The sequence below is a fragment of the Camarhynchus parvulus genome, chromosome 1A (assembly GCF_901933205.1).
Source record: "Camarhynchus parvulus chromosome 1A, STF_HiC, whole genome shotgun sequence".
In the NCBI taxonomy this organism is placed as follows: Eukaryota; Metazoa; Chordata; class Aves; order Passeriformes; family Thraupidae; genus Camarhynchus; species Camarhynchus parvulus.
In genome coordinates this window covers 23,794,062-23,819,581 of record NC_044586.1, presented here as the reverse complement: position 1 = coordinate 23,819,581, position 25,520 = coordinate 23,794,062, and the positions used below count along the sequence as shown (strand labels likewise).

At 44.1% G+C, this 25,520-nt stretch overlaps 3 protein-coding genes across 3 annotated transcripts in view; 1 reads left to right on the top strand and 2 right to left on the bottom strand.

Annotated features, from left to right (window-relative positions):
* The window catches only part of MEI1 (meiotic double-stranded break formation protein 1), a 38,188-nt gene extending 31,270 nt beyond the window's left edge, over positions 1–6,918 (bottom strand). The window contains 6 exon segments of the mRNA XM_030959758.1: positions 372–575; positions 1,122–1,227; positions 1,968–2,041; positions 3,875–3,925; positions 6,255–6,378; positions 6,606–6,918. Coding sequence (XP_030815618.1) covers positions 372–575; positions 1,122–1,227; positions 1,968–2,041; positions 3,875–3,925; positions 6,255–6,378; positions 6,606–6,833 — 787 coding nt within the window. The 5' untranslated portion in view covers positions 6,834–6,918.
* On the top strand, positions 6,734–9,781 carry SNU13 (small nuclear ribonucleoprotein 13). Its single transcript, XM_030959760.1, has 3 exons — positions 6,734–6,874; positions 7,656–7,776; positions 8,345–9,781. Exons 1-3 carry the CDS (start codon positions 6,872–6,874, stop codon positions 8,605–8,607), a joined length of 387 nt encoding a protein of 128 aa, XP_030815620.1. The 5' UTR covers positions 6,734–6,871; the 3' UTR covers positions 8,608–9,781.
* Positions 9,782–10,884: 1,103 nt separating this feature from the next.
* XRCC6 (X-ray repair cross complementing 6) lies at positions 10,885–25,278 on the bottom strand. The gene is made up of 12 exons (XM_030959759.1): positions 25,142–25,278; positions 24,938–25,047; positions 24,708–24,846; positions 21,520–21,774; positions 20,500–20,683; positions 18,953–19,139; positions 17,573–17,741; positions 16,288–16,449; positions 15,300–15,429; positions 14,498–14,598; positions 12,814–12,927; positions 10,885–12,047 (listed from the first exon to the last, which is right to left on the bottom strand). Exons 1-12 carry the CDS (start codon positions 25,227–25,229, stop codon positions 11,851–11,853), a joined length of 1,836 nt encoding a protein of 611 aa, XP_030815619.1. The 5' UTR covers positions 25,230–25,278; the 3' UTR covers positions 10,885–11,850.
* Between the last annotated feature and the right edge of the window lie 242 nt (positions 25,279–25,520).

Sequence of the window (25,520 nt, the reverse complement as noted above, 5' to 3'; positions counted from 1 at the left end):
GATGCCCCACATCTAAAGACTGTATTTTTTAGTCTCCATCCTGCTGCTCTACAAAACCCACTTGCCCATGCACAGTATCTGAATTCAGACATTTTGAGAGATGATCACGCCACAGCACAAGCTCTGAAGAGACTGAAGATTAGTCAGTGCTAGGCAAATGTGAGGCATCAGGGGACACAGGGGTCTGGGGGTGCTCAGCAGCTGGTCTGGGCTACTTCACTGGAGTAACAGAAAGGACTGATGGCTTTGGACAAGCAGCATAAAGATCCTCTATGGAACAACCCACATTACAGCATCTTAATCAGCCAAGGACTTCCTCCTCATTCTAAGCATTCCCTTGCACCTTGCAGTTTCTCTCAGCAATGCCTTACCCAAACAATTAACCTGCAGCTCCTTTGTCTGTGCACACCCCAGAGTATTCAAGAAGACACCACACAGCCTTTCTTCAAAGTGTCCTGAGAGCCGTTCTGTGCCAGCAGGAGAGGAGTACAGCTTGCCGTACAAGTAGCAGACAGCAGCTTTTATACTTTCATTTGGGTATGTCAAGCCCATCAGCAGATGATCCACTAAATTATCTAGCATGAGGAACAGGAACAGCAAACATTCACTGACATTTTAAAAGCACCAACCTATTTCCCTTGAAAAGTTGCAAAAGCCTACTAGCCAGACTGGTGTACGCAGGTTAAGGAATGCCACAATCAGGTGATGTGCTCAGCACCATCTGTCCTTCTGAGCAGAGGTACAGTAATCAACAGCCAGCAGAGCTCACTGTTCACCATATGAAGATCCACCATCCCAGCCCCCTCCACAAACAGTTCAGCTTGCTCACCAGACCCCCAAGCACTGGATCAAGATAAAAAAAACCCTAAACGTATGTTGCCTGTGAGGCAGACCCAAAACCCCAGTTCACAGAGGCTGCTTTTGCCTGGCTAAAAGCAGGATTATAAAAGCTGCTATGAAGGTTCTGACCTGTATCCCAGGAGGCCTGAATGCCACTCTGACTTCTGGACAGGCTTCTTGGTGACCTTCATTAACTCGTCTGGGGGACAGGGTAGTGCATGCATGCATGTGTACCAGGGCTGTGAATCCCACCCTTCAGTGGGACATGACATACTACTCACTGTGCTTTACCACCAGTATTTCAGCAAAGCCTGGGATGGCATCTGCCAGCTTGCCCAAGAGAGAAAATGTGGGCAGGCTGCTTCTCATGGTATTTGCTTTGCACAGCTGTAGAGGAAACAGAGAAGGAAAACATTTCACCGATGAGGACACAGTCCAAAGGCAGAAATGCACCCAAACCAGCAACTTCTCAGTGGTGCATAATCTTCCAGAACAGGATCTTTTCTGAAGATGGGCCCTCTTCACCACTTGGGATAAAGCACAGGAAACCCCCAAATACCACACTAAGTCTCCAAAATGTCTTTAAATGAATTCAAGGAATTGCTTGCTTGTTGTTCCTTTTCCTCTTTCTCCCCTCCACCTCTTACATGAGCAGACTAATTTCTCACCATTTTTGCTACTTCACTTTTTTTTGTACCCTGTGGGACCATCATAAACTTAGGAACAAAGAGAGTGAGAGCTCATAGCACAGGTTGGGAACAGTGAAGTAGGAAAAGAAGTATCCAAGGAAAACACACAGCTTCATAAGAGTATCATGAAGCCCTATGGATGCAAGGCACCATGAGAACAATATAAAAACTCCATGGTAGAAACTAACACTGCCAACATCACAGCTGGGGAACTGGCATTAGGACATCCAAGGATGGGGCTTTGAGCAACCTGGTCTAGTGGAAGGTGTCCCTGCCCATGCCAGGAGGATTGGCATTAGATTATTTTTAAGGTTCCTTCCAACCCAAACCATTCTGTGATTCTGCGATCCCACTGCTACATCCCAGTCTTGCAGGGCCACTCATTCCTCAACCTCTGAAAGACTGGAAGGAAGGGGAAGAGAACTCATTTTCACTGACCTCCTTCTGACTTTCATCCAAAATGCAGTATAAGTACTGTTCTGACTTCATCTCCACAACAAGCCTCACCAGAACTAGGCAGAAAAAACAGGATCAGTAATACACACACAAGAGCACTCACAATCCATCTTCCATGGGGCTTTAGCAGACCAGTAAGCAAAGAGCTTAGAAATGAAATGAGCCCAGACGTGCTGAGAGAGCTGGGTTACAGCAGCATTCCCAGCACTATTACCTCTGATAGCCCAGCTCAAACTCTCTGAGGCCTCATTCCAGCAGTCCTGCTTCAGCTGCACTACAAACCATGCATGGAAATGAGCTGCAAGCAACAAACTGAGCCTCAGGACAGCAAGTAAACATAAGGAATTAGGAAAGGAAGGGGAAAAAAACCTAGCTTAAAAGCATAAAGAATTATGGTAATTGAATAGACCAGGCTTCCTACTGTATGAAAAAGGGCCTTTAAAAATGCATCCTTCCAGAGAAGATATCAGAACTGAAACTGCTGAGGATCCTTAGATTCACACTCAGAGCTCCTCCTTCAGCTGCTACTGTCCCTTAGATAAGTGAAGTCTATCAGCCATTCCTCCCCACTGCAGATGTCCCATACACCTTACCAGAAAGCAAGGCATCAGTCACCTTTGTGGTGCTGGTCACCTCCTAAGGCCCAGGCAAGTGCTGTTACTATTTTAAGAACTCTGCCAGCTCTGTACTAATAAGAGGAATCAGCAAGAGATTATGTTTTCCAGGCAGTGGCAACACATCACCTGGGGTTTCCCCAACCAAATCTCAAGGGAGTTGCCTGATGCTGGCAGGCTGCCTGTGCCACCACACACAGACCAGCAGGCCGGTTGCAGCAAGCAAAGTTCTTCTTCCAGTACTTTTAGAACTGGCACCTGAATGTTCAGCTGATAAAATTTTGGCAAGAGCTCTTTTACTGAGACATTGCACACATTTCCACATGGGGTTTGGTAAGGCTGTCTTGGATGTAGTTTGCTGTCATGGTATGACTCAGTTGGAAAACCTACACTTTTGATTTGTATCCTAGGAAAGCATTCTAAAAAAAAATACCAGAGACTTTTGGGCTCACCATTTCTTGGTATATCCAAGGCAAGACTAGACCTGCTTCAGCTACAGAGCTACGCATCTCAGCAGAAGTATGTCTGAGACAGGTGATTTATAGGTGGTTTAACAGACCTTTCTTGCCCTAAGCTCTCAGAAACTTAAAGCACTTTCAAGACTTAGGCAACACTAATTTAAAATTGCTCTGTTAGAGAGCATGCATCTCTCAACAGACTGGTAACATGACAGAAAGACTTTTCAACCCCATTTCAAGCAAGTGTCTGGAAACTAAAATTCCTCTGGAAGAAGTTTGTAATAGCTCTTTTTACCTTTCATGGCTGGTCATGGAACGCATCACTGCACTGCTGATATCTCTGGACTCAGCAGAGCTGCCCAGGGTTAACTGGACTGCAGAGATTCCTTTGTCAGCCCTGCAGATGTTTTCTTCAGTTTTCAAATGAGGGACTGCTCACAAAGAGGAATCTACAGCCTGTACAGCTAAATCACAAATACCCTCTACTCCTGAGGAGAAAGCAGTAGATCCCATAGACTTCCATTTGCTTTGACAATTTGGTCGGGTCTAAAGATGCCAAAGTAGAGTCACTGTTACCCATCTGACACTAAATTCATGACACACACAGAACCTGTGAGAGAAATGTTAAATATTTTAAAATGCACACACTCTCCTGCCCCCCAGTATTGGAGCGGATCACCCATTTTTGTTGCATGGATATTGATGGTCTTCCCCACTGAAGCTGTGTCAAAGCTGAGCTTCTCACTACAGGTATCAGACAAGACACACTGTCCCCTTCACAAACTGCCAGTAACTGAGATGGGGATTTGTCTCTCACCTTCAACTAACAGGTTCAGGGCACTGCTGTCTTCCACAGAATGCAACATCCCTGCAAGACAAACCACAACAGGTCATGGAACTCATTCCTGCTTCTGATCACCAGCGCTGCAATTCCTTCTTGTTAAAAGGAGCTGATTTTTTTTTTCAGAACCATTTTGTTTTCCCTGCTTCACATAACACCAGGCTGACTTTGTCAGATAAGGGTGGATACTCTCCAGGAATATGGCAAAAGGTGCCTTCATAAGCAGGACACAGGGACATGAGACACTCGGCTCTCTTGCAAATTTTTAATGCACTTTAATGTTGAAGTCAATGGCTCCACCTATGTCAGGGAATATGTAACTGCTGCCACCACCACATCTCACTGTGTGTATCCAGTATTACACATCTGAAACAACACCCTGGAATGACAGAAGTGGGTTTTGTCCTTTGTGTCCTCCATTCTTATCAGTTACTGTGATCAGTCTTCTCCCTCCACAGTACTGAAAACCCTGAAACCAAACCTGAACACCAGGTTTAAATAATCTGGAAACTATTCCAACATTAAATTGAACCTGAAGGCATCACTTCACAAGTTAATTTTACAATAAGAGCCTAAGACTGGATATATGAAAACAAACCACTGTCTCACTCTACTACACCCCAGCAGACAAGAAACTCCACCTCCCAGCCCCTTCCAACCTATAGCATCAGGCATTTGGTTTGGATCCCCACTTCTGCCACACTAAATCACTTGTTTCAATACGTCCAATCAAACTACCTCCCCTCTGAAGGCTCCATGATGTCTCAGAATTTTGACGAACTAAAGCAATGTTATGACACGTGAAGAAATTACTTATTTCATGCCTCATCTGCCCAATCCTTAGTAACTCTGCATTATTGAACATTAAAACATTAGCTGCATTAAATTCAGGCTTATCTGAAACACACCACCTCATAAGTAACACTCCACACTCCACCTCTCTTAACCCTCTTTCTTCTGCCTATGCTTATTCCAATATTCTCTCTCCAAACGTATTTTCCTGAATTCACTATTAATACTTCCTCCACAGCACTGCTCAAACTTCTCAGGAGGTCCCTTTTACACTCTTGCACCAAATGATCCTTGATTCATCCAAGCTCTACTGAAAATGAACACACCATTGTTTGTAGCCCCAAGTTTAGGATTCCAACTGCTCTAAGAGTTACACAGAGTACAGTGCAACCCAAAGCTGTCCTCAAACCACCCAATCATAAAGAGAATTCTCTTCTCAGAGAATTATTAAAGCAGACAAGAGCACTGAAATGAAAGCACAGCATCCCTGCCTTCTGGGCTATTTTGTGTTAGGGCCATACAGTGTAGGGTTCAATTGGACACAATCACCACTTTTTCCACTACTATGAAGGATTATGTGTGCACACACTATTAAAAAAATGGTGCAGTTAAAAGAATAAGAACTGCATAAAGTTCCGTTTCTAACAAAGCTGCTTCCAAAAGGTGCCCAACACAATTTATGGGCAATCAACTCTTTGAAACAATTCAGTGCATCAAGGCAGGGATAGGGTCTTGTAGGCTACTTTTCCCCAAACAACAATAATTATGTGTGATGTGCAAATGAGATGGTGGAATTGAAGGAATCTGGTATATTTGAGCTTTGAAGGCACTCTTATTTCTACCCTTCACCTTTCCCTTCCTGCCTTACTGTTGCCTCATTTAGACCATTAATTCTTCTCCATCAAGATTTTAGATGTTTCAAAGACATTTCCCTGCTATGCAAACAGAAACCAATAAGAAAAGCTCAAGATCACAGAGACTTACTGGAAAGACACTTTCTGACATCCTGCCGAACACTATTTTGCTGAGGCTGACTCACCAGAAAGCAGCAGGTTTTAGTTGTACAGCAACAAAGATTTCTACAGATGTGAAGTAATGGTGTAAAAAAACCCCACTACATAGACTTGTGGTTTGCACATTTGATATTAAATCCTGCAACACCTTTTTATGCTCACACTTTGATTTCTGTATGAATCTTTGTATAACTCCAGAGGCATGAGACCAGAACGGAGAGCATTCAGGTAAAATGCCAAGCACTTCCTATTCTCCAGAAGGATTTTACAGATACGTCACGACACTTTGAAAAATCCCAAGAGCTTTACGAACATGCCAATCCTGCACCTTGGGGAATGAGAAAATTAATTAACCTATTCTAAATCAGTGACACGCAGTTTTCTGCAGGGAGCAATTACACAACAGCACGGTGGAAATATGGAGGTAGGCACCTCAATGTTCTTTTGCTCTTTTTTTTTTTTGTTTCAAATGTGCGGAAGCTTCACATATGTTCAACAAAAGGTAAGTACCTCCTCCCTACTGCTGCACCAGGCCTCAGCAGAGCTCTTACCAAAGAGAGTTCCTATCAAATGCATGCACACCCTCTCGTCTGGTGCCAGCAGCTGGACGACCGGCAGCGCCTGCCAGGCCAGGGCATCCTGGAGCCGGGACAGGACGTGCTTCTTGCGCACCAGCTACGGATCAAACACAGCAGCGCGTTAGGCCCTGGGCCGAGCCCCGCGCTGCTCCCACCGCCCTGAGGGGAAAAGGGCCACCAGGGCCCGGCTGCCGAGGCGACAGGGCTGGCCAAGGGCCACACCGGCCGGGCCCGGCCCCCAGCTGAGGGCAGGAGAGCGGCAGCCACGCCGCTGAGGGGGCTCCGCGGCCCAGCCGCACACGGGAAGGGGCGGGCGCTGCCCACCGAGGCGCTGCCGTCGCCCAGGGTCTCCACGGCGCAGGCGAGGCAGAGCGGCGGGCGCAGCGACAGCGCCCAGCGCGGCCCGTGATCGCCACACGGCCCCGCCGCCATCGGCGCTGCCGGAGCTGCCCTGCGGCTCCGCCCCGCTGGGGACGGCAGCTCCGCCCCGGAACCGCCACGGCACCGCCTCCCTTCCGGCGGCCGCGGCAGTGCTCCCGCTTCTTCCCTCATAGCGCGCTCGGGCCCGCAGCAGCGACCGCGCCGCGGCCATGGTGAGTGGCGTCGGGCCCCGGTCTCCTCTTCCTCCTTCTCCTTCTCCTCCTATTCTTCCTTCTCCTCTTCCTCCTGCCCACTCCCACCAGCCTGCGGTAGAGGGAGGCCGCTCTCCGGCTGCGCGGCGGGCAGCACGTGGAGGCCGTGCGGGCGGGGGTGCGGCCTCTTGCGGGGCAGGAGGCCCGGGGGGCTGGCGGTCCTGGGGACACCCGGTAACGGGGGACTCTCTGTGCCTGGGGTCACCCCCGCGCCGTGCTGGGAGCCGGAGAGGCCGCGGTTCTACCAGCGCCAGTCGCTAACACCGCTTGTGACCTCGGTGCTGTGCCACCCCGCTGCCCACGTTAACGTTTAGAAGCTACGTGTGGTTTGCAGCAATAAGCCAGATACGTGCTCTTCTGGTGATTTCGTCAAATTTTTGTTAGTCTGTTAATTTGCACTGTTATGGTGCACTGAAGTGTTTTCATTTTGTGTAGTCTTTGTGGTATAAAACGCCTGAAGACTGCCCCATAAGTGCACTGCTTTGTAGGATATAGATTGTGAGTAGATGCACTCTTTACTTTGATGTAAAGCATATCTTTCTTACTCTTCCCCTTTACTTTCATACAAGAAGAATCCTTACTCTTTTAGGAGTAAAATGCAATGGCATTTCTTCTATATGAGCAGAGCAGATTAGACACAACTTCAGAAATCAGTATATGTGGTGGATATGATGCCTGTGCAGTGTTAATCAGACCAAACCTCCTTTGCTCCTATTGTAATATTGTTTACTTTTTCCTTTAGAGTGAGGCAGAAGTGAATCCCAAAGCTTACCCGCTGGCTGATGCACAGCTCACCAAAACGCTGCTGGATCTCGTGCAGCAATCCTGCAACTATAAGCAGCTACGCAAGGGAGCCAATGAAGGTGAGACTTGCATGTTGAAAAGTGTGCTACAACTCACAACGAGGATTTTGTGAGATGCCATGGGTAGAGATTGTCTTTTCTCTGTAGCTGTGAATCGCTCATTTTATATAGATCTGGCTATTGCAGGTGTGCGTCTCTTTTCTCCTCCTTCAAGCCTGCTTTAACAAGATTCAGGGACAGAACTAAGCTGTAATCTTTCTGACATTTATATGCAGTTCTGGTAGATTCCCAAACTGTGTTCCTGGTGCATGGTTTGTAATCATGCATGCTTCAGTGGTGTGGCACTGGGGTCACCAGATGCCTAACCAGTTCAGAACCATAAAAAATTTGGGTTTGAAGGTACCTCTAGTGCAACCTGCTCACAACCTCCCTTCACAGTTGCTTGGGGCTTCACTAGTCAAATTTGTAAAAAACCCCACAATTTTTAAGGATAGAAACTCAGCAATCTCTTAGAATCCAGATCCAGTGTATGTCCCATGCACTAGACCTTCTTCCCACTGATGGCACTTTCAGCATATCCTGAAGTTGTTTTACATTAGACCTAGACTGACTCCAGTTTCTTTTACAGCCACCAAAACACTGAACAGAGGAATAGCAGAGTTCATTGTGATGGCAGCAGATGCAGAGCCCTTGGAGATCATCCTGCACCTCCCTCTTCTGTGCGAGGACAAGAACGTACCATACGTGTTTGTGCGCTCCAAGCAAGCCCTGGGCCGGGCGTGCGGCGTTTCCCGGCCTGTCATCGCCTGCTCCATCACCATCAAGGAGGGCTCACAGCTAAAGCCTCAGATCCAGTCTGTACAGCAAGCCATAGAAAGACTGTTGGTCTAAGTGCCCATAGGAGTGTGTGTGTGAAATAGAGTGCAAATTAGTGGAAATTAATGTTTAGCTTCAGTTGAGACGATAGTTTTGATATCAATGTTTCATTTTAAAATGCCACATTTTTGTTTAATAATGGCTAAATTCTTAGTGTTTCTGCCTCCTATCCCCCCACTTTTCTATTATTCCACCCCAGCATTTTCATTCTCATTGTATTACTTCTTGAAAAGTGACTGTACAATTGTGTTTCCTGTTTTATGTTTGAAAGAAGGACAGAAAAAAAAAGTCCTTCCCTCGTCTTCCTGTCTGCCTGCTCAGGCCTTTTTTAACCCACCCGTCAGCTTTCTCTGTGATGCAGTATTTCTGCCAAGCTTGAGCCTCCAGCAGGTGTAAGTAACTCTGCTTTTCTGAACGGTTTAGGCTACTGAGGAAAAGGTTCCCTGTGTTGAGGCTGCTGGAGCAGCACAGGCAGGTATAAGGCAGGCAGCAGCTACTGTGTAGCAGCAGGTAGAGCCAAGATGAGCACAGGCCTTGTTCTTGAAACCAGACAAGCGACTCCTGTAAGAGATGCACGGCAAGCAGCAATCTTATGGCAGTACATAAGGGGAACTCTCTTAACTTGATTACTTTTAAATACTGACTTTTTAAGAAAAAATAAAAATGCTGCAAAGCGAAATAGAATTGTCATTCCCTTGGTGAAGTATTTGCAACTAACTGGAATGTTTCTGCTTGTAAAGCTAAACTGCTCACAGGTTGCCTAAAGGCTATTGCAGTGCAGTAATTTGTTCTCCTTCAGTTTCCTTTGCATGAACTGTTACCATTGAGGTTGGGCTTCCTAGAGAAGTTAAGCACAAAACACACGGCAGAGAGGAGCCTGTTGTGGCTGATGGGTACCCTACACCTGGCTGTTAATTATAAAAAGTGCCATGCTTTTTAGCTACTGCACTCTAGTCACCTGACTGAAGATGAACCCCTTTAAGTCATGGCCAAGGAAACAGAGAACAAGTAATTTTTCAGATAAATTAATATATGTCTCAAGAAGAGAATGCTGTATCATCTCATGTCCTGGAAAAGCAGCATGGAGCACCAACAGCAGCCTGGATTAGTGGTAGTTTTATGGATCTAGTTTAAGTTAAATACATATTGTATAATAAATGCATTTCTGCTCTGATCAGAAAAGTTTAAACCCCTGTGCTGGAATATCAAACATGTTTTCTATTGCAGGACGCCAAAGCAAAATAGTGTGGAAACTCCATTAGGTGCAATAGCAGAATGGAAAATAAAATTTTCTGTAATGTTTCCACAGAGGCACTAACTTCATACCTTAGTAAGTACATCCCAAGCAGATGAAGCGAGCTCATGAAAGACTAAAGACATCATGTTTGTATATTTTTGTAAATGGCTGATACCAGTAATCCTTGCTGAGACGAACCTGATCCAAATACTTCAGAGTCCTTTTACATGTATGAGGTTTAGAAGGGCTCCTGTTCCCTTCTACTGATGTTGACTGTTGAACTAGTTGTGTTTAGAACTACAGCTTTGCCAAGGATTTGCCCTATTGTACCAAGACAGATGATGTAAGAGAAAGCACACAAGGAGCAGAAATAAAGGATACTTGAGCAAGCAAAACTGTCTTTTTCTGCTCTGGAGCACTCCATCACCATCCCTTTTAAACTTCTGCATAATGTGATAGCTTGCTATTAAAAAGAACAACAAAAAAAGCCAGGAGGCAGATCTAATAACCTAGAGCAAACATGCCACAATCATCCAAAGCCTGGCACATAGTGTGCCTGAGGGTTAGCAAGCATAGAGAGGTGTTAACAAGGGTACTTGCAGAATTCAATTCACAGAACTACAGACAGGACAGTCTCACTATTCCACTCTTCAAGCCTTGCTAAGACAAGCATTTACAGTAACTTCATTGCCCAAGGGCAAAATAAATTGAGTGCTTAGGCAAATCTTTATTAAAAATAACGAATCCAGGCTGATTGGAAGTGTAACAGGTAACATAATTCCAGTACTGCAGAGCTCAGTGCAGGCTAGCTGCTCTGGAGGAATTGTCAAGGTAGAAGTGAGCAGCATGCTGGCACAGCTAGGACAGTCACAGTGCCAGAAGGGTGGTCACAGCTGGCTCCACATGTGCCACATGACAGACTGGTGACAGGACAGTTTGTGAGCCACACAGAGGAATCTGGACACTAAAAACACTATGCAGACCAAAATGGACACCTCAGATATCCAAGGTTTGTGTCCCATAAAATGTTAAGAGTTTCACTAAACAATTAGTAATTTCCTAAAGCAAAAGCAATAACTGTTCATTGATTTTAGGCATCTTGCACTGCAAGACAGGTGGGGCATGCCAGGGATAGAAGTCTAAAACCCAAAACACCCAGCTGCAGCCTTCTTAAGTATGACTAAAAAAGTAAAAATGCTGTATGTAACAACGGCTCTCTCCACAACTTGCTATTCTTCTATTTTAAAAGCACATGTCTGAGTACAGAAGCCTGCACAATAGTCTGACTCATTCACTTAGAGAGGTAGAAAAGCTCTTTGCCATCTCAGTCATTTAATAGGGATAAATGCTTGCAGCCTTCCGGGGAACACAATTTGTTTTCCATTTTTAAACCAGCTTCTGCTATTACCATTTAAAAATGGAAGACCTGTGTGTGCAGATTTAAGTGCCACCTTTTTGCCCAAGGGATTGGATACTGCCTCCCAATAATGATTTTTTTCTTTTAAGATCTGCTGGTAATACTTGTAATGGTGATGGCAGAAAAGAACCCAAATTGATTACTAGTAGTGATACTGGCTGTTTTGGAGACTAATACATATTTATACCCTCTGTTAGGACACAGACTCAATCTGCTGCTTGGATTCATGTGGTGCCATTAACACAGATCACTGTGTTTCCTTACACTGAAGTGAGTTCTGCTGTCTTCATGATGCTGAGATGGCACAGTCAGTGTTGCAAAAGAAAAGATCCAAACTTTTATTAAGAAACCAGCAAGGCACAACTCTGTCCATGTGCAGTGGGTGACCTGAGTTCACAGGGAATTTAGTTCTGCCATTACCTACTGTCAATAGAATCCAACTTTGCAGAGATGTTTCACAACTAAGTAAAAAGTTTCTCCACTGCTAGACAAAGCAACATTTAGTTGCCATCTCTTTCATAGCAAGATTAAATAGACACAGCACCCACATAAGACAATCAAGATTCTAAGCAGACAGAAGTAAACCAGGGCCTCCCTCTCCAGCTTAGTGCTCATTAAAGTATGCAATTAAAGAATCCACAAGCTCCTGCTTCTTGTTTCCACATCTCAACCCCAAAAACCTGCATGCATCCTTCAGGACAGGTACGGTGAGCTTGCCTAGAGTGCCCTTCTGCACATGACTCCGCAGCTCATCTTCTGAGACTTCCACCTTGGGCCTCTTCTCAGTTTGACCATCAGAAGCTAGAAAGATACATTTTAGATCACAAAGATTTTAAAAATTAGAAAGACATTAATGTTTCTTACACATACCATAATTAATGGCCATTAGCACATGGTGCATTAACAGCTACACACTCACAGACCTAGTTTTTTCATGTTTTCTTTTAAGAAACAGGCGTCACTATGTAAATCATGCAGTATTTCATTGATAGGAGTGATCTTAACTGAAGTATGAAACTGTGTGTTCTGATGAAAGCATCACCCTCCAAACGAAACTTTTAAGGGATTCTCGTTGAGACAGCAGAATGCAATGAATCCACAGGGAGCTCAGCTAACTGACACTCACTTTATGCAGTCTTTCATAGACTCCCAAATTACACATGGACTTCAGCATTGCTTACACATTTAGCCATTAAGATGCCCATCTTGGACTTGCTAAACAGCCCATGCATAAAAGTCTCACCAACACAAACTGAAAGCACAAGTGATTTTACTGTTCTGTTGTAAAACAGAAAGTTGCTAAAATTATATATACATATTCTGCAGCCATTTACCCACGTTACTTCTTATACTTCACCCTGCATTTTGTCACTCCAGCAACTCTCCAACTGGATACCACAATATTCTCTACTCTCTAAGAAGCAATACTGGATATAATACCTCATTGTGGAGATTGGCAGAGTTGTTGCACAAGCAGCTACCTTAAGCTATGAGACAAACTGAAAACACAGGCGCTTCTTAACAGAATACAGACATTATATTTTGTGTCTGCACCACCATTACTTACCTTGTTTTCGCTTTACAGCCTTTGCATCAGGATTGTAGTCAGGGGGATAAACCAGCTGCTTAAACTCGTCCACCAGGTTGCCCAGCCTGTGGCTCATCTGTTCAGACTTTGGCACTGACAAAAGGTAAAGATTTGCCCTCTCAGAAACAGTGTGATCACAAGAAAGCCTGCAAGGCCATCCTGTTGCCAGATGAACTATCAGCTCACCCGCTGGGAAAAACACAACGCTCATTCTAGAAAACCGTTAGTGTATGGAACTACACAATACTTTATTTTGTAGGATCATGTTAAACATTCACCAAGAAGAGACTCACAAAATATGAACCAGCTTAGGTATGCCAACTGCACTCTGTATTGGGATGTAACACCAGTTCATCAAGCATCCAGCTGTAACTTTAGGGTCTATGACCATGAGAGAGACCCCTGGGACTGAAGAACGTGTGCACAAAGGTGAACTAACACGTTAATGATTTTGGGGAAATGATTACCACATGTATGTTTCTTCTGAGAAAACCTACAAAAACAGCTTTTTCTGTACTAGAGACGCACGATTTTAGTGGAAATATCCCTTCATGCATCCAGCACTGTAATAAAGAACACCTGCTTCTTAGAGCTGCATTGCTGCTAACAAGTCTGACTGTTTTTCAGTAACATCGCCAGACACAACTGTGCTTCTGTAATAACTAGTCCACAAGTGTGCTGCAAGCATGCAAAAATGCAAATACTCGTGTTATGATACTCCCAAATGAGAAATTTACAGCTCTTGGTAATATCAAGAGTTTGGACATCTGGAATGCTGCGTCCAGTTCTGGGCTCCCCAGTACAGGAGAGATCTGGAACTCCTGGAATGGCTCCAGCAGAGGACAACGAAGGTGATTAAAGGACTGGAACAGCTTCCTTATGAGGAAAGTCTGAAGGAACTGTTCAGCCTCCAGAAGAGATGACTTGAGAGGGGAACTTCATCTAAGTATCTGAAGGGAAGGTGTCAAGAGTATAGTGCCAGGCTCCTGGTGGTGCCAAGCAACTGGACAAGAGGCAATGGGCAGAAACTGAAGCACAGGAAGAGCCATCTGAACAGGAGGAAAACCTTTCCTGGGAAGGTGACTGAGCACTGAAACAGGTCACCCACAGAGGTTGTAGAGTATCCCTCGCTGGAAAAATAATTGAACAACTCCCTGGAACGTACCCTGTGCAATGTGCTGTAGGACAACCCTGCTTGGCAGGGGGTTGGACCAGAAGGGACCACTGTGGTCCCTGCCCTCCTGACCCACTCTGTGGTTATACAATTCACTCACAGTTAAACTCTCCCCCTCACTAGGTGGCAGCCCTGCCCCCAGCAGAATAATTATCTTCATTCACTCCATTTATCACACTGAAATATTAACGAGAATCTTGAACAGAGGAATTTCAATGAAAGCATTTCTCACCATAGGAAAAATGTGATTCAATTTTAATTTTGGATGGTAAAGTGGGCAATTTTTTTCTTTACCTTATAAGTGACAGGAATAGAAAATAAGGTTTTAGTATTTCAGAATGGACCCAACCAGAATCCTACATAGTCAAACTGCACACAACTGAAATATTTCTTAAAAGACATTTGGGTTTGTAGTAGCACATATTTGACTCATAACAAAGTCACGAGTCCCATACCCTGCCTCCCTTCACACCCGCCAATAGTTCTCACTTGTAAGATCCTCAGCTTGTTCGGGTTCCATCATATCCAGCGCCAAAGCCTCCAAATTCCTGAAGTGCTGCTGCAAAACTGGGTTCTCAAAGCTGTCAGCCCTGTCAAGAATCCCCCAAAATGTCAATGCATGCTGCCAAGAAGACAGACAAAATACTTAAGATCTACCACCAACTTATGTGAGAATAAAACTTCCCTCTTTCCCACACAACAATCCATTGCACCAGAACTGCTTCTCCTCTTTGCAATTTACCTGCTGAATCACTATCCTGTCATGTATCAACCACATAAGAATGCTGTGTGACAGTTAGAAAGTTGTATGAAGCAAAAGGAGATAGTGGTATTATACTTTATGTACAGTTATGGTGGCTTCCACATATCTAGGGAAAAAAATCTCCCATGAAAGTACTTGATAGCATTTATCCCAGCTATAACGAAAAAAAGACCTATCTCTTCTTTCTAAAGTGCTCTAATTTAAATGATCTGGGTCTGATCTGCTGTAGAGTGGCAGAACCACAATAAAATGTGATACCTCTGCAACAAATGACAACAGTCCAGAGAACAAGAGCAATTCTACAAAGAACTCCAGAACGTGCTACATAAAGCATTGTGGTGCCTGGGTATCCAGAATGATTAAGAATAAAGTTTGGACAAAGCTACTGCAAAGAGAAGCAATTTCTATCAAAATACATCAAAATCTAATCTCAGGAACACCACAGCTGAACAACATGTGCAACTGAGCAAGCAATGGTTGTGCTTTCTTCCCCATGCCACCCCCTGCACCCTATTTATCTCCAGGTACCTGTATTTGAACCGCAGCTTCTGAATTATTTCCTTCATTTTGTCTACCTGCTCTTGGCTGGCTGGCACATTTTCTGTGACATCAACATTACGTTTGTCATCTGCATAGGGTAGAAAAATCACGTGGAAACCTACAGAGAAGAGAGGGAGGAAGACAACAGTTACACAGAGGAATGGTCTCAAAATAATTTATAGAAAAACCAAGATGGTTATTATCTAGGTCTGATGACTCCAAACTAACTACCTGTTTTGTTGTTAACAACAGCAATCCATAATACTTCCAAGTGCCTACAGCATGACACTCAATCCCAATCTCAATGATGTAACCAACACCACTAATGGCTTTGTGAAAGACATTCAGACTAAATTCATAGCTACCAGTTGGATACCAGAGACTTGCTTTATATGCAGGAGATCAACTAGTCCACCTCTCCCACTGGGTCTGAGCTTGAGAAAGATTTGTTTGAAAATCAAGATATTGCCCACATTATTCTGAAATACTTTATTTTGTACACAAGCAGTGTTACTTCCCTACTTTACATTCTCCTAGAAGATGTTTTTGCACTTAAAGAGGTGAGAAAATGCAAAACAGCAGAAATCTGCTCCCTAATCACTCCCCACTCGTCTGACATGGCATGAAGCTCACTGTATGTGAGATTATTTATCTAATACTTTACCATCTATTCAAGGAGAGAACATAATTCAAGAAAACACATTCTGTCTAGTTTTCAAACAGGAAAAAAAGGCTTTTAATTTCTACATCAGTTATTTGAATCTGCAAAAAATAGGTAGGAGGTAGGGAAAACACTCTAGCCAGGTCATACCTGAGCAACCACGGATGCAATTGGGGCTTTAAAAATAGATTCAACATCAGATGCTTACACTGGCAAAACTGAAGAAAAGGAATGTTGGAAAGCATTTTCCCCAGTTTTAGGGAGGTTGGCACTAAGATCTAATCATGCAGGGAAAGGCAGCATCTCTTCCCATACCTGGAGGGGCTATCTGCACTTTCTGCTCATCCAGCTCTTCCTCCTGGGGAACCAGGGCCACGAAGCGAGGAGGGATGTTGCGGCGAGGGGTGTACCTGCACAGCATCATCACCTCCCTCTCCAAGCACTTCATCAATAGGGCATTAAACAGAGTTGTACTGCCTGCAAAGGAAAGAGGGGACTGGTCACACAGACAGCTTTGCTCCTTTGTTCTGGAATATAACCCTAGATATAACCCTGCAACTTCTTGGAAATGCTTGCATTATTGTGGAGGTAAAAAGCAAATTCTGGAAGGGAGAAGATTCAAAATGGACAATGTTAGAGAGCCTCTCCTGACCATCAGTGAGAGTTCTGGTGGAAGAAGTGAAATCACTACCATCTGGGAGATTGAATATTGTGACATTTTATCTACAAAGTCTATTTTTGTTTGGTGGGACATCACAATAGAAGCAGACCACAGACCTTTTGAGTAAGTAACACACTAAGAATTCAGACTTCGGTACTATTCCTGAGACACTTGTTTGCCTCAGGTATATTTCACCAGGCAAGACGGTCAGAAAAAGACTAACATATAAATAACATGGTTGAGCCAGGAAACTGCAGTTAGAGAAGCAGGCATAAGGGTTCTTCTTTAGTCAGAGCCTGCAAAGGCTTTTGTCATAACTCAGCCCTCTTTATCCACTGCTAGACCGAGGAGCTAAAGGTTTTTTCTTACTATTGCAGATTGGGATATATTTCTAGATAAACAGACGTATGTATACATATAAAAAGGCAAATATAAGCAGTTCTAAATGTCCTTCCCTTCTCTCTTTACAAGCCTATAAAGCGCTGTTAATTCAACTATACTTCCTGAGTATCATGTTTCCACTCCTAGCTGATATGGACTTAAAAACAGCAATTATCTCCCCGGTTTGGGATTTAGGTTTTTTTGTTGTTGGTTTTATTTGGGCTTTTTTGACTATCTTTACCTTCTTGTCAGGTACTAGGATCCTTCACTTTCATGAATGGCTAAAACAAGTACTTTGTGACTACATCTGCCTGGTTTAATTGGCTGCTTGTCATGATGGATAAACATGAAGCACAACTGGCTGCTCTGCTATAGAAGAAAACAAGAAATATCTGCAGCTGAGAGGGGCAATAACAGTTAATTCAGTTCTTCTTAACATTAGCAAGTTTTTAAATTAGACAAAGCTTTTACACTCAATGATCCCCACCCAACCACACGATGGATCAGCAGGTTACACTAATGCAAGGTGATAAAACTTCTCTTGCCATCTTTGCTTACCTCTCACCAGGGACTCCTCAGGATAGATGAACTGGGAGGGCCTGACATGGTGCTGCTGTTTTAGCATTGAAAGTGGTTTGAAGCCAATCAGAACCAAACCTGGAGAATCAAACTGTTTTAATTCTTCCGTCTCCTCTTTCTCCAGCACAATCTGTCGGTTTCCGTATGTCTAAACCAGGGAAGAGCAGATGATAGGGCTGCCAGCATAAAAAAAAATGAGGACCAGGAGGCAGGACAGGGCAGGAAGTGCAGGAAGAGGATGCAATTGCTGTGTTCCACTATTTAAAAGAAGGTTATAGACAAGACAGTGTAAACCCTCATGAGTAGTGCACACTGAACTGGCAAGTGACAGTCTGTGACAATTATCCCAAGGAAAATTCTACCTGAACATAAGCAAAATGCAGTTTTCTAAGAAAATGGCTAAGCCCCGATACAGAGAGGCTGTCACATCTCATCTCTGGAGTTCTTCAGAGGTGTCCCAAAAAAGCTCTGAGCAACCTGATCTGGTTTTGCTCTGGGCCAGGTTATACCAGACTTTTTCAGAGGTCCTGTCCAACTGTAAGCTTGATTCAGTCAGCTACCTGCTCCTGACAGAAATAGTGACTGAGAAACAATGTTTCTGTAGTACCACTCATGCCTCACAAAATCAAAACCATATAATAGTCCAGTTGCTGAAGGTAAACACCAGGGCTTATTACTCAGCTTTCTGTTTATACTTTATTTCTATAAACTAATATCCACTATAAATAGACTAAATACTTCATTTTAAGACAACAATTTTAAGAACTACCAACATGGAAGAAGATGCAAAGCACACTTGTGATGGTATACTTAGCAACTACATAACCTGTTTTGAAATAAAGCTGTGCTTGATCACAATGTGACACTCAATTTACAACAGCCAAACCATCAAGTGGGGAGGCAAAACAAAGAAAAATTTATACAAAAAACTCCAAAGGAAACATGCCTTTTGTTTGGAAAACAGCTCCAACTCCCCTGTGATTCACACTTGTATGTTTAACAAAATGGATCAAATCTGTTCCTAACGATCCAAAAGTTGACAGCAGTGACAATGGCCCAGGGTCACACAAGGTCAGGCTCTGACAACCTCGTTCTGCCTTACAGGAAGAAATGACCTCTGCTCCTGACAGCATTCCCACCAGCAGCTATGCCTTCCCATGACAGCCAGGCTAGGGAGATAACCCATTCTCACCCTGCAGAGCTCACAACACGACCAGCCTGCCCCCAGGTGCATACAGATGCAAATACTTCTGTATCTCATCTGGAAAGTGCAACACAAACAAAAGCAGCAAGGGAATTGGCATCTCCCTCACACATCAGAGAGACAAGAAAAAGCAGGCACATAATCAAAAAAGTTACCTGAGCCCTTTTAGTGTCACTGGGCAGGAGCAAGCTGCCTGTTTTCCCACTAAACATCCTTGTTTTGGTTTTAACAGGTTCATTAGTTTCCCGATAAAGCTTCACCGGATGTGGTTTATAAGCTTTTTGAATAAGGTTATAAACACCAACAGAAAGTGCCACATCTTTGCCCAGATGCAGATTTAGCCTGTGTAAAAAAAGCAGATACGGACTTGAGATTGCTGAAAAATCACTGCTGCAGAAGAAAATCACCTTCTCGTGTAAGTTATTTCCTTTGACCTTCTCCCATTCTCCTCCCCCAAAATCACATATATCTTCGGAAACATACTATCACTTGAGTCATAATCTCACTTGAATAAAAATATTTTTGCAATATCATCATTTCTCATCATAAAAGTCATCCAAACACAAGTCATTTACTATATTTCTTTGACCTTTTTTTTCCACTGAAGGGCAGCTATGCTCAAACAGAGCACAGGACAAGTCCCCATTTGGGTATCCCAATTATGCCTATTGTAATGTCCATGAATTCTCACAGCTGTTTGCATAGAAGGCAAAATTCTCCCCCCAAAAAAATCACTAAGACAAACAATACCAAGATTTAAGAAAAAATATAAATCAGATGTTAGAGAAAAAATTGCATGTAAAAGTTTAAAAATAGAGGTAATCTTCAAGTTATGAGAGTAGAACCGTGAGTTACTACAAACGCAACTTCCTCTCTTGTAAAAGATATCACTGGTTTGGGATTCTTCCTCCCCAGCTATTAGAAAACTTAAGGAACATTGCCAGAAAAGAAAATAAGGCTGCAAGCAGGAGCAAGAATGCCAGTGACAACAGCTCACGTTGGGATACCTTATAAATATTTACTGGGAAAAAGAAAGTAGGTCTTGAAGTTCATTCCCTTACTGTGCTTCCACAGCATTCTGCTATGAACTCACTCCCTAAAAAAGCAACTGTTACAGAGCATGTGGTTCCAAAAATACTTTCTATCTGCTTTGTCAAGATCCCTGTAATCTTTCTTAAGTATCTCTAATCTTTTAGTAGGAGATTAGAAATATCAAGGCTGTGTGAATCCATGCCAAGTACCTAGACAGACTGGCAACATAGAACTACTTAATTATAAAAAAAAATACCTAGCATTCACATTCAGATGCTTTTTTAAAGTTAGTGTTGGCAAGAAAAGCCTAATTTCAATCAGATTTCACTATACACTACTTTTTATGTTGCAGCTTTCTAAGTAAGTACTTGGCAATTATGTAATTTTTTAACAAATTATCATTTCTGGCCAAGATCAATACAGGAGATATCACACAGAGGAAACAAGAGATCCACTCTGCTCTTCTCATCCTTCTCATCCACAAATATCCTTGGAAACTACAGAATAAACACCAATCTTGGACTAAAGAATTAAGATTGAGGAATGTAAGCACTTGAAAGTGCCTTTAAAGACCAATCATTCCAGAAGAGGAAAGTGAGATGCAGTCTGAAAATAACATCAGGTTATTTTCCTGATGAAAATGAATGATGGATCCTAACTAGGCACAAACCTGACTAAAGCCCTTTTCTTTGTCTCCTTTGCTCGTACTTTCTTCATGAGATGTTCCAGTTTCTCTGACTCTCTAGGCTGGATCCCAAGGTCCTCATCCTCTGCTACATTTATAATATCCCTGTAGAACAAAGAGATATCGAACCCTCCAGGCTTCTTCAAGTGCATCAAGTCCAAGATGATGCCTAGAAACAATGGAAGAAATAAGAGCAGGATAAGAAACTGCTTTTTTCTTGCATCAGCATATATCTCAGCACTCTCAGATTATCTACACAAAAAATTTAAATAAGAATGAGGTCCAAATTGTCATCTGTACCAAATGTGAAATATTCTGGAGAAAGGGAATATTAACTTCAGTCAAAACAATGTAGAATAGAAAATGTTTCCTCTCTAATTAAGAATCTGGACAGCAATGAATATGAAATGGCTCTGATAAGCTCCTATAAAATATAATCTTACCTCAGACATAGAGGGGAGTAAAAAGTTCAGAAAATCCCCTTTCCCTTAGTTATAGGGGCTAATGGATTAAGTAAGCTTCACGGCTTCTAGATGTTGGTTAGTGAGACATCTCCGGAATTCCAACATCACTGGTTACCTCAGCTACACAGCTGAACTAATGCTGCCTATTCTCTGAGCTCAGGCTGATGCCCTTCAGCTGATTCAAAATGGAACCATTAAAGTAATTTTCTTTTTGTGTTAACTTGGTGTTATTATTCCCTTCCTGAAAAATGGTACAATGACAAAAAAAAGTCAATTTTCTTGGCCCTGTCATGTCCCCATTTATGCTATCAAACTAGAAACAGATCCTAGAAAACAAGTGCTAGCTATTGAATACCAGATCAGAAAACATCTATTCTAATTAAGATTAGACACCAAGTTTCTAGTTTAGGAACTTTCAGAAAGATTCCCCAGTTCCGATGATTTTACATCTTTTTCCATCACAAACCAGCAATGCAGTTAACATCTGCTGCAAAGACTCATCACGTTTCCTGTGTCTAAAATGAAAAGGGGAAAGAATGACCTGTGTCTCTCAGATCACCAGCTCTGGTCCTGGCCAGCTTGGCTTTAGCACTGTCATTGGCATGGGGGTCATCCTCGTTGGTGAAGAGCATGATCCTCTTGTGGCTCAGCCTGACACGGACATCGCTGAAGAGGTTGGAGCAGGCCCAGAGCGCCTCCCCCAGGGAATAGTCAGCGCTGTGGCCAAAGCTCTCCCGGAACAGGGCCCGGCCTTCCTCTCCCCTGTACTGGTCCAGCTCCAGAACACGCTTCGCACCTGGGGGGGAACAGCATCCACAGGCATTGGGAATACTGCCAGAAGTACCACGAGCTCTTCCAAGCATGCACCAGGGGTCCCTTAGAGCTGACATCCAAGGAATGCTCCCAGGCACCTCTGTGGCAATGTGTAGGGGGTTAGGACGGTTGGGACAGACGGAGACAAGAGATCTCTGAAGCCAGGTCGTGGAACTTGTGGTTTATTGCAAAGGGCCCGGGTGCAGAGCCCTGCTGGGAGCTGCCAGCCGCAGCTCGGAGCAGGCCCGAGAGGAGAGAGGGGTAGAGAGGGTGAGAGGGTAAGAGAGTAAGGGAGTAAAAAAGGTAAGAGTGTTAAAGGGTAAGAGAGTGAGGTTCTCATTACAATACAATAAATCTTCTTCCGTGTTGAATATTCTAATTCTCACTAACCAATCTAGTACCATATACACATCCTATAGCATTTACATACAGCCTATAAGAATCATTACATTACTATACTGTGTTACACTTTAAACCGTAAAAACTACTCTCTGGACCCCTTCTTCTAAGCTAGTATGGTCTGCTCTGACCCTTGGACCTGTCTGCAAGCAGAGGGTATTGTTTCATCAAAAGGGGATTACCTCCAGTCTGGCCATACCATTGTTTTCCAGTTGTTCAGTAACTAAGGTATCTCAAAGCTTGCTTTCATTTCAATCTTGCTTATAGTTTCTATATGCTCAAAATCTTTTGCCAGGCAATCATATTTATAAGGCTTTCCCATTTCATGTTCCCCAACAGCAATGTTCTTCCAACACCTGGCTGAGAAAACTGTCCAGCATGGCCTAACAATATCACAAGCCAGTTACCACTGAAAGCACCTGCTAGGGCAAGAGGACACAAAATGCCCTGGCACCAATGTGGGCTCTTTCTGTGGGGAAGGGAAATAGACAGGGATCAAAGTATTGCAAACCCCCTCCACTGAATGCCAAGTGCTCAGCAGCAAAGGCAGCAAACTGCACCTACTGCAGAGGCACAGCAGACTGCTGCACCACCACAGAAAAGAGAGGAGCCTGAAATGCATCCTGCATCACCACAGCATGCTGGGAAGGTGGAGAGCTCCTCCTCCTCCTTCCTCGCATCAGAGAGAATGCACACAGAGGTGAGACGAAGCCCACAGATCACCACACTGAGCACAGCAACGTTCAGGTCAGGTGTCCACAGCCCTGCTGAAGCTCTGAGGATTACTTCAACCCAGCTAGGACTCTTTTTCCCACCTGTCTATCAGCAGGTTCTGTTCTCTCCTGTTATTCTACAATGGGAGACAAGCTTTTGTTTTTCAGCCACTGCAGTCTAGAGAGCTTCTTCCTTTGTCCTTAAGCTCTATAGCACTTACAAAAATTAATTTGAAAATGTTTTCCTCTGCCTTTACTATTTTATTTTCATCTCCTTATCTGTCCTTTAACATAAATTGTTCACAATTATGTACTCCATAATAATCACCTACAGCATCTCTTCCTTCTCCAAAGTACTGCTCTCCAGGGCAGCAAACACACAATTCTGCTCCTTTTGAACTGATGCCTTAAGTTTTAGCTTTCATATTTTCTAGCTTCTGTACTGCATTGGTATATAACTCTGAATTTCATATAAAGTGTCAACAAGTTCCCTTCACAGGGCAGCTAGGCAAAGCAATCCTTTTCCAGCCTGAGAACCAGGGACACTCTTGCAGCTTCAGGCCCAAAAAGTGTAAACAACAGCAAATTGAGGAGAGCAATCTGGGAGGACGGGACCTCATAAGCTGAAGCTGTAATTGGACAATTAACCTCAATATGTAAATGGAGCAAAACTTATATAAGTGTGAAACCTCGTGATGCAGGATCCATCTTGGGTGGAGCCACAGCGGGGCTCTTGGACTGCCCAAGGTGTATCCTTTGAAGACCACTTAATAAATACCTACTTTATTCCTTTAACACCATCTAGCCTCTGTTCTAGGTAGCCTCAGAAGGCATCAGAACAACACCCACCTTTCACCCATGCTGTTTTTATCCTCACAGCGAGGCTACTGCCTCTAACATGGGAGAAAGGACAAGCAGGGAAGGAGGAGGAAAATGAAAATGCAAGACCTAAAAGGCACTGTCTGCCAGAAAAGGGAGAAGAACCTAAGGCAGTCCTATCAGGTCTCTATTGTAAGAAATTCTGAAAATAGGACAAGGCTCAACTCTTTCAGGAGAAGCCCCTGTGTCGCTAAACCCACACCCCCTAGTAAAGGAAATGAAATCAAACATCCTCAGAGATAAAGGCTGTAATAAAAGTTGTAGACAAAATCCCCCCAGAAGACTCTCAACTGCCAGACAATCTGTCAACACTAGCAAGTATTCTTTGCACTTCTCCTACTGCCTTTCCAATTCAGCAACCAGCACTTGCTATCAAGCAGATGGTATGTAATCTCAAGAAAATGAAAGAGCAAAATTCAAGAATTGCAGAACTTGTTATGAAAATAAGAGATGGAACACGCCAAAGAGGCTACCATATTGAACCACCTGCTCTAGCTGACAGTCCCTGAGCAGGAGGGCTGGTCAAGATGAACTCCAAAATCCCATCCAACCTCAGCTACTCTGTGATATTCTCCATCAGCTGGAATCTGTGATGCCTTAACATGGACACACACTTTTCTGATTGACATTCAAGAGTTCTTTTGAGATACTCAGGTACTCAAGGTTTAGCAGACAGCAAGTGAAGCCACCACATTAAAATATAAGAAAAGGCATAGAAAAGGATCTGAACCAACTCTAAGAGAAAATGCTAGGCTCTCATGAAGTTTCTAAGCTTTCAATAAATATCAAAATCTATCCCCACCACCAACAGTAGATTTCAGTAAGAACTTATCTGATAGCTGATTTTAGAGAGATCAGTTATTGACAATGCTACTACACCAATTTCCTTACTCCCTTTTTTTACACAACCTTCACAACACTTTACCTGGATTGTCCAGCTCCTGGAGAACATAAATGTGCTTGAAATCTACCGAATTCTTGTTGTTTTCTGTACCATAGAACACAACGCTTAACAGGTCCCTGTCACTGCTGATAATTTTGCTGGTATACACATTCCGGATGCACTGAAAAAAACGCACCCAGGTCAAAATTACAAGAAAATAGTTTTCAGAAAACAGTGTGAAAGTCTTGCCTTAGCAGTTTATCCATCCCTACCTGGATGGTCATGTCGAAAGGGGTCTCTGCTTCCCCGTCGGACTCGAACATGGCCTTGGAGGCATCCACCAAGAAGATGAGGCTGTCCCGGCCCGAAAACCTCTGCTCCGCTACGGAACGGGGGAAACAGTTTTAGCAGCGGCCCGTCCGCCCATGGAGCCTGGAAAGCAGGCTGCATTCCGTGAGGGGGTGGGGGGCCCTTACCGACCGCCTCAGCCTCTTCCTCCTCTTCCTGCTGCTCCTCCTCCTCCTCCAGGCCCTCGCCCCGGTAGAACGACCCCCAGCCCGCCATGGCCCGCGCCGCACGGCCCCGCTCACGCTCAGCTGACCGATCGCTCCGCCCCCGCAACAACTCTGACCAATGTCGAGAGCGGAAATGGGACTGGCCCCGCCCATCCCGGGGCATTTGCCCCTCCTCTCCACGCGGATTGGCTGCAGCGGGGTAGCGAAGGGCGGGAGCTCCTCACGCGCTGCTCACGGTTCTGAGCCTCAGCCAATGACGGCGGGACTTGTCGGTCCCCGCCCCCCGGCTGTAGCTCCGCCCCCGGCGCTGTCACGCAGTGACGGGGCAGCCCGGCAGGCG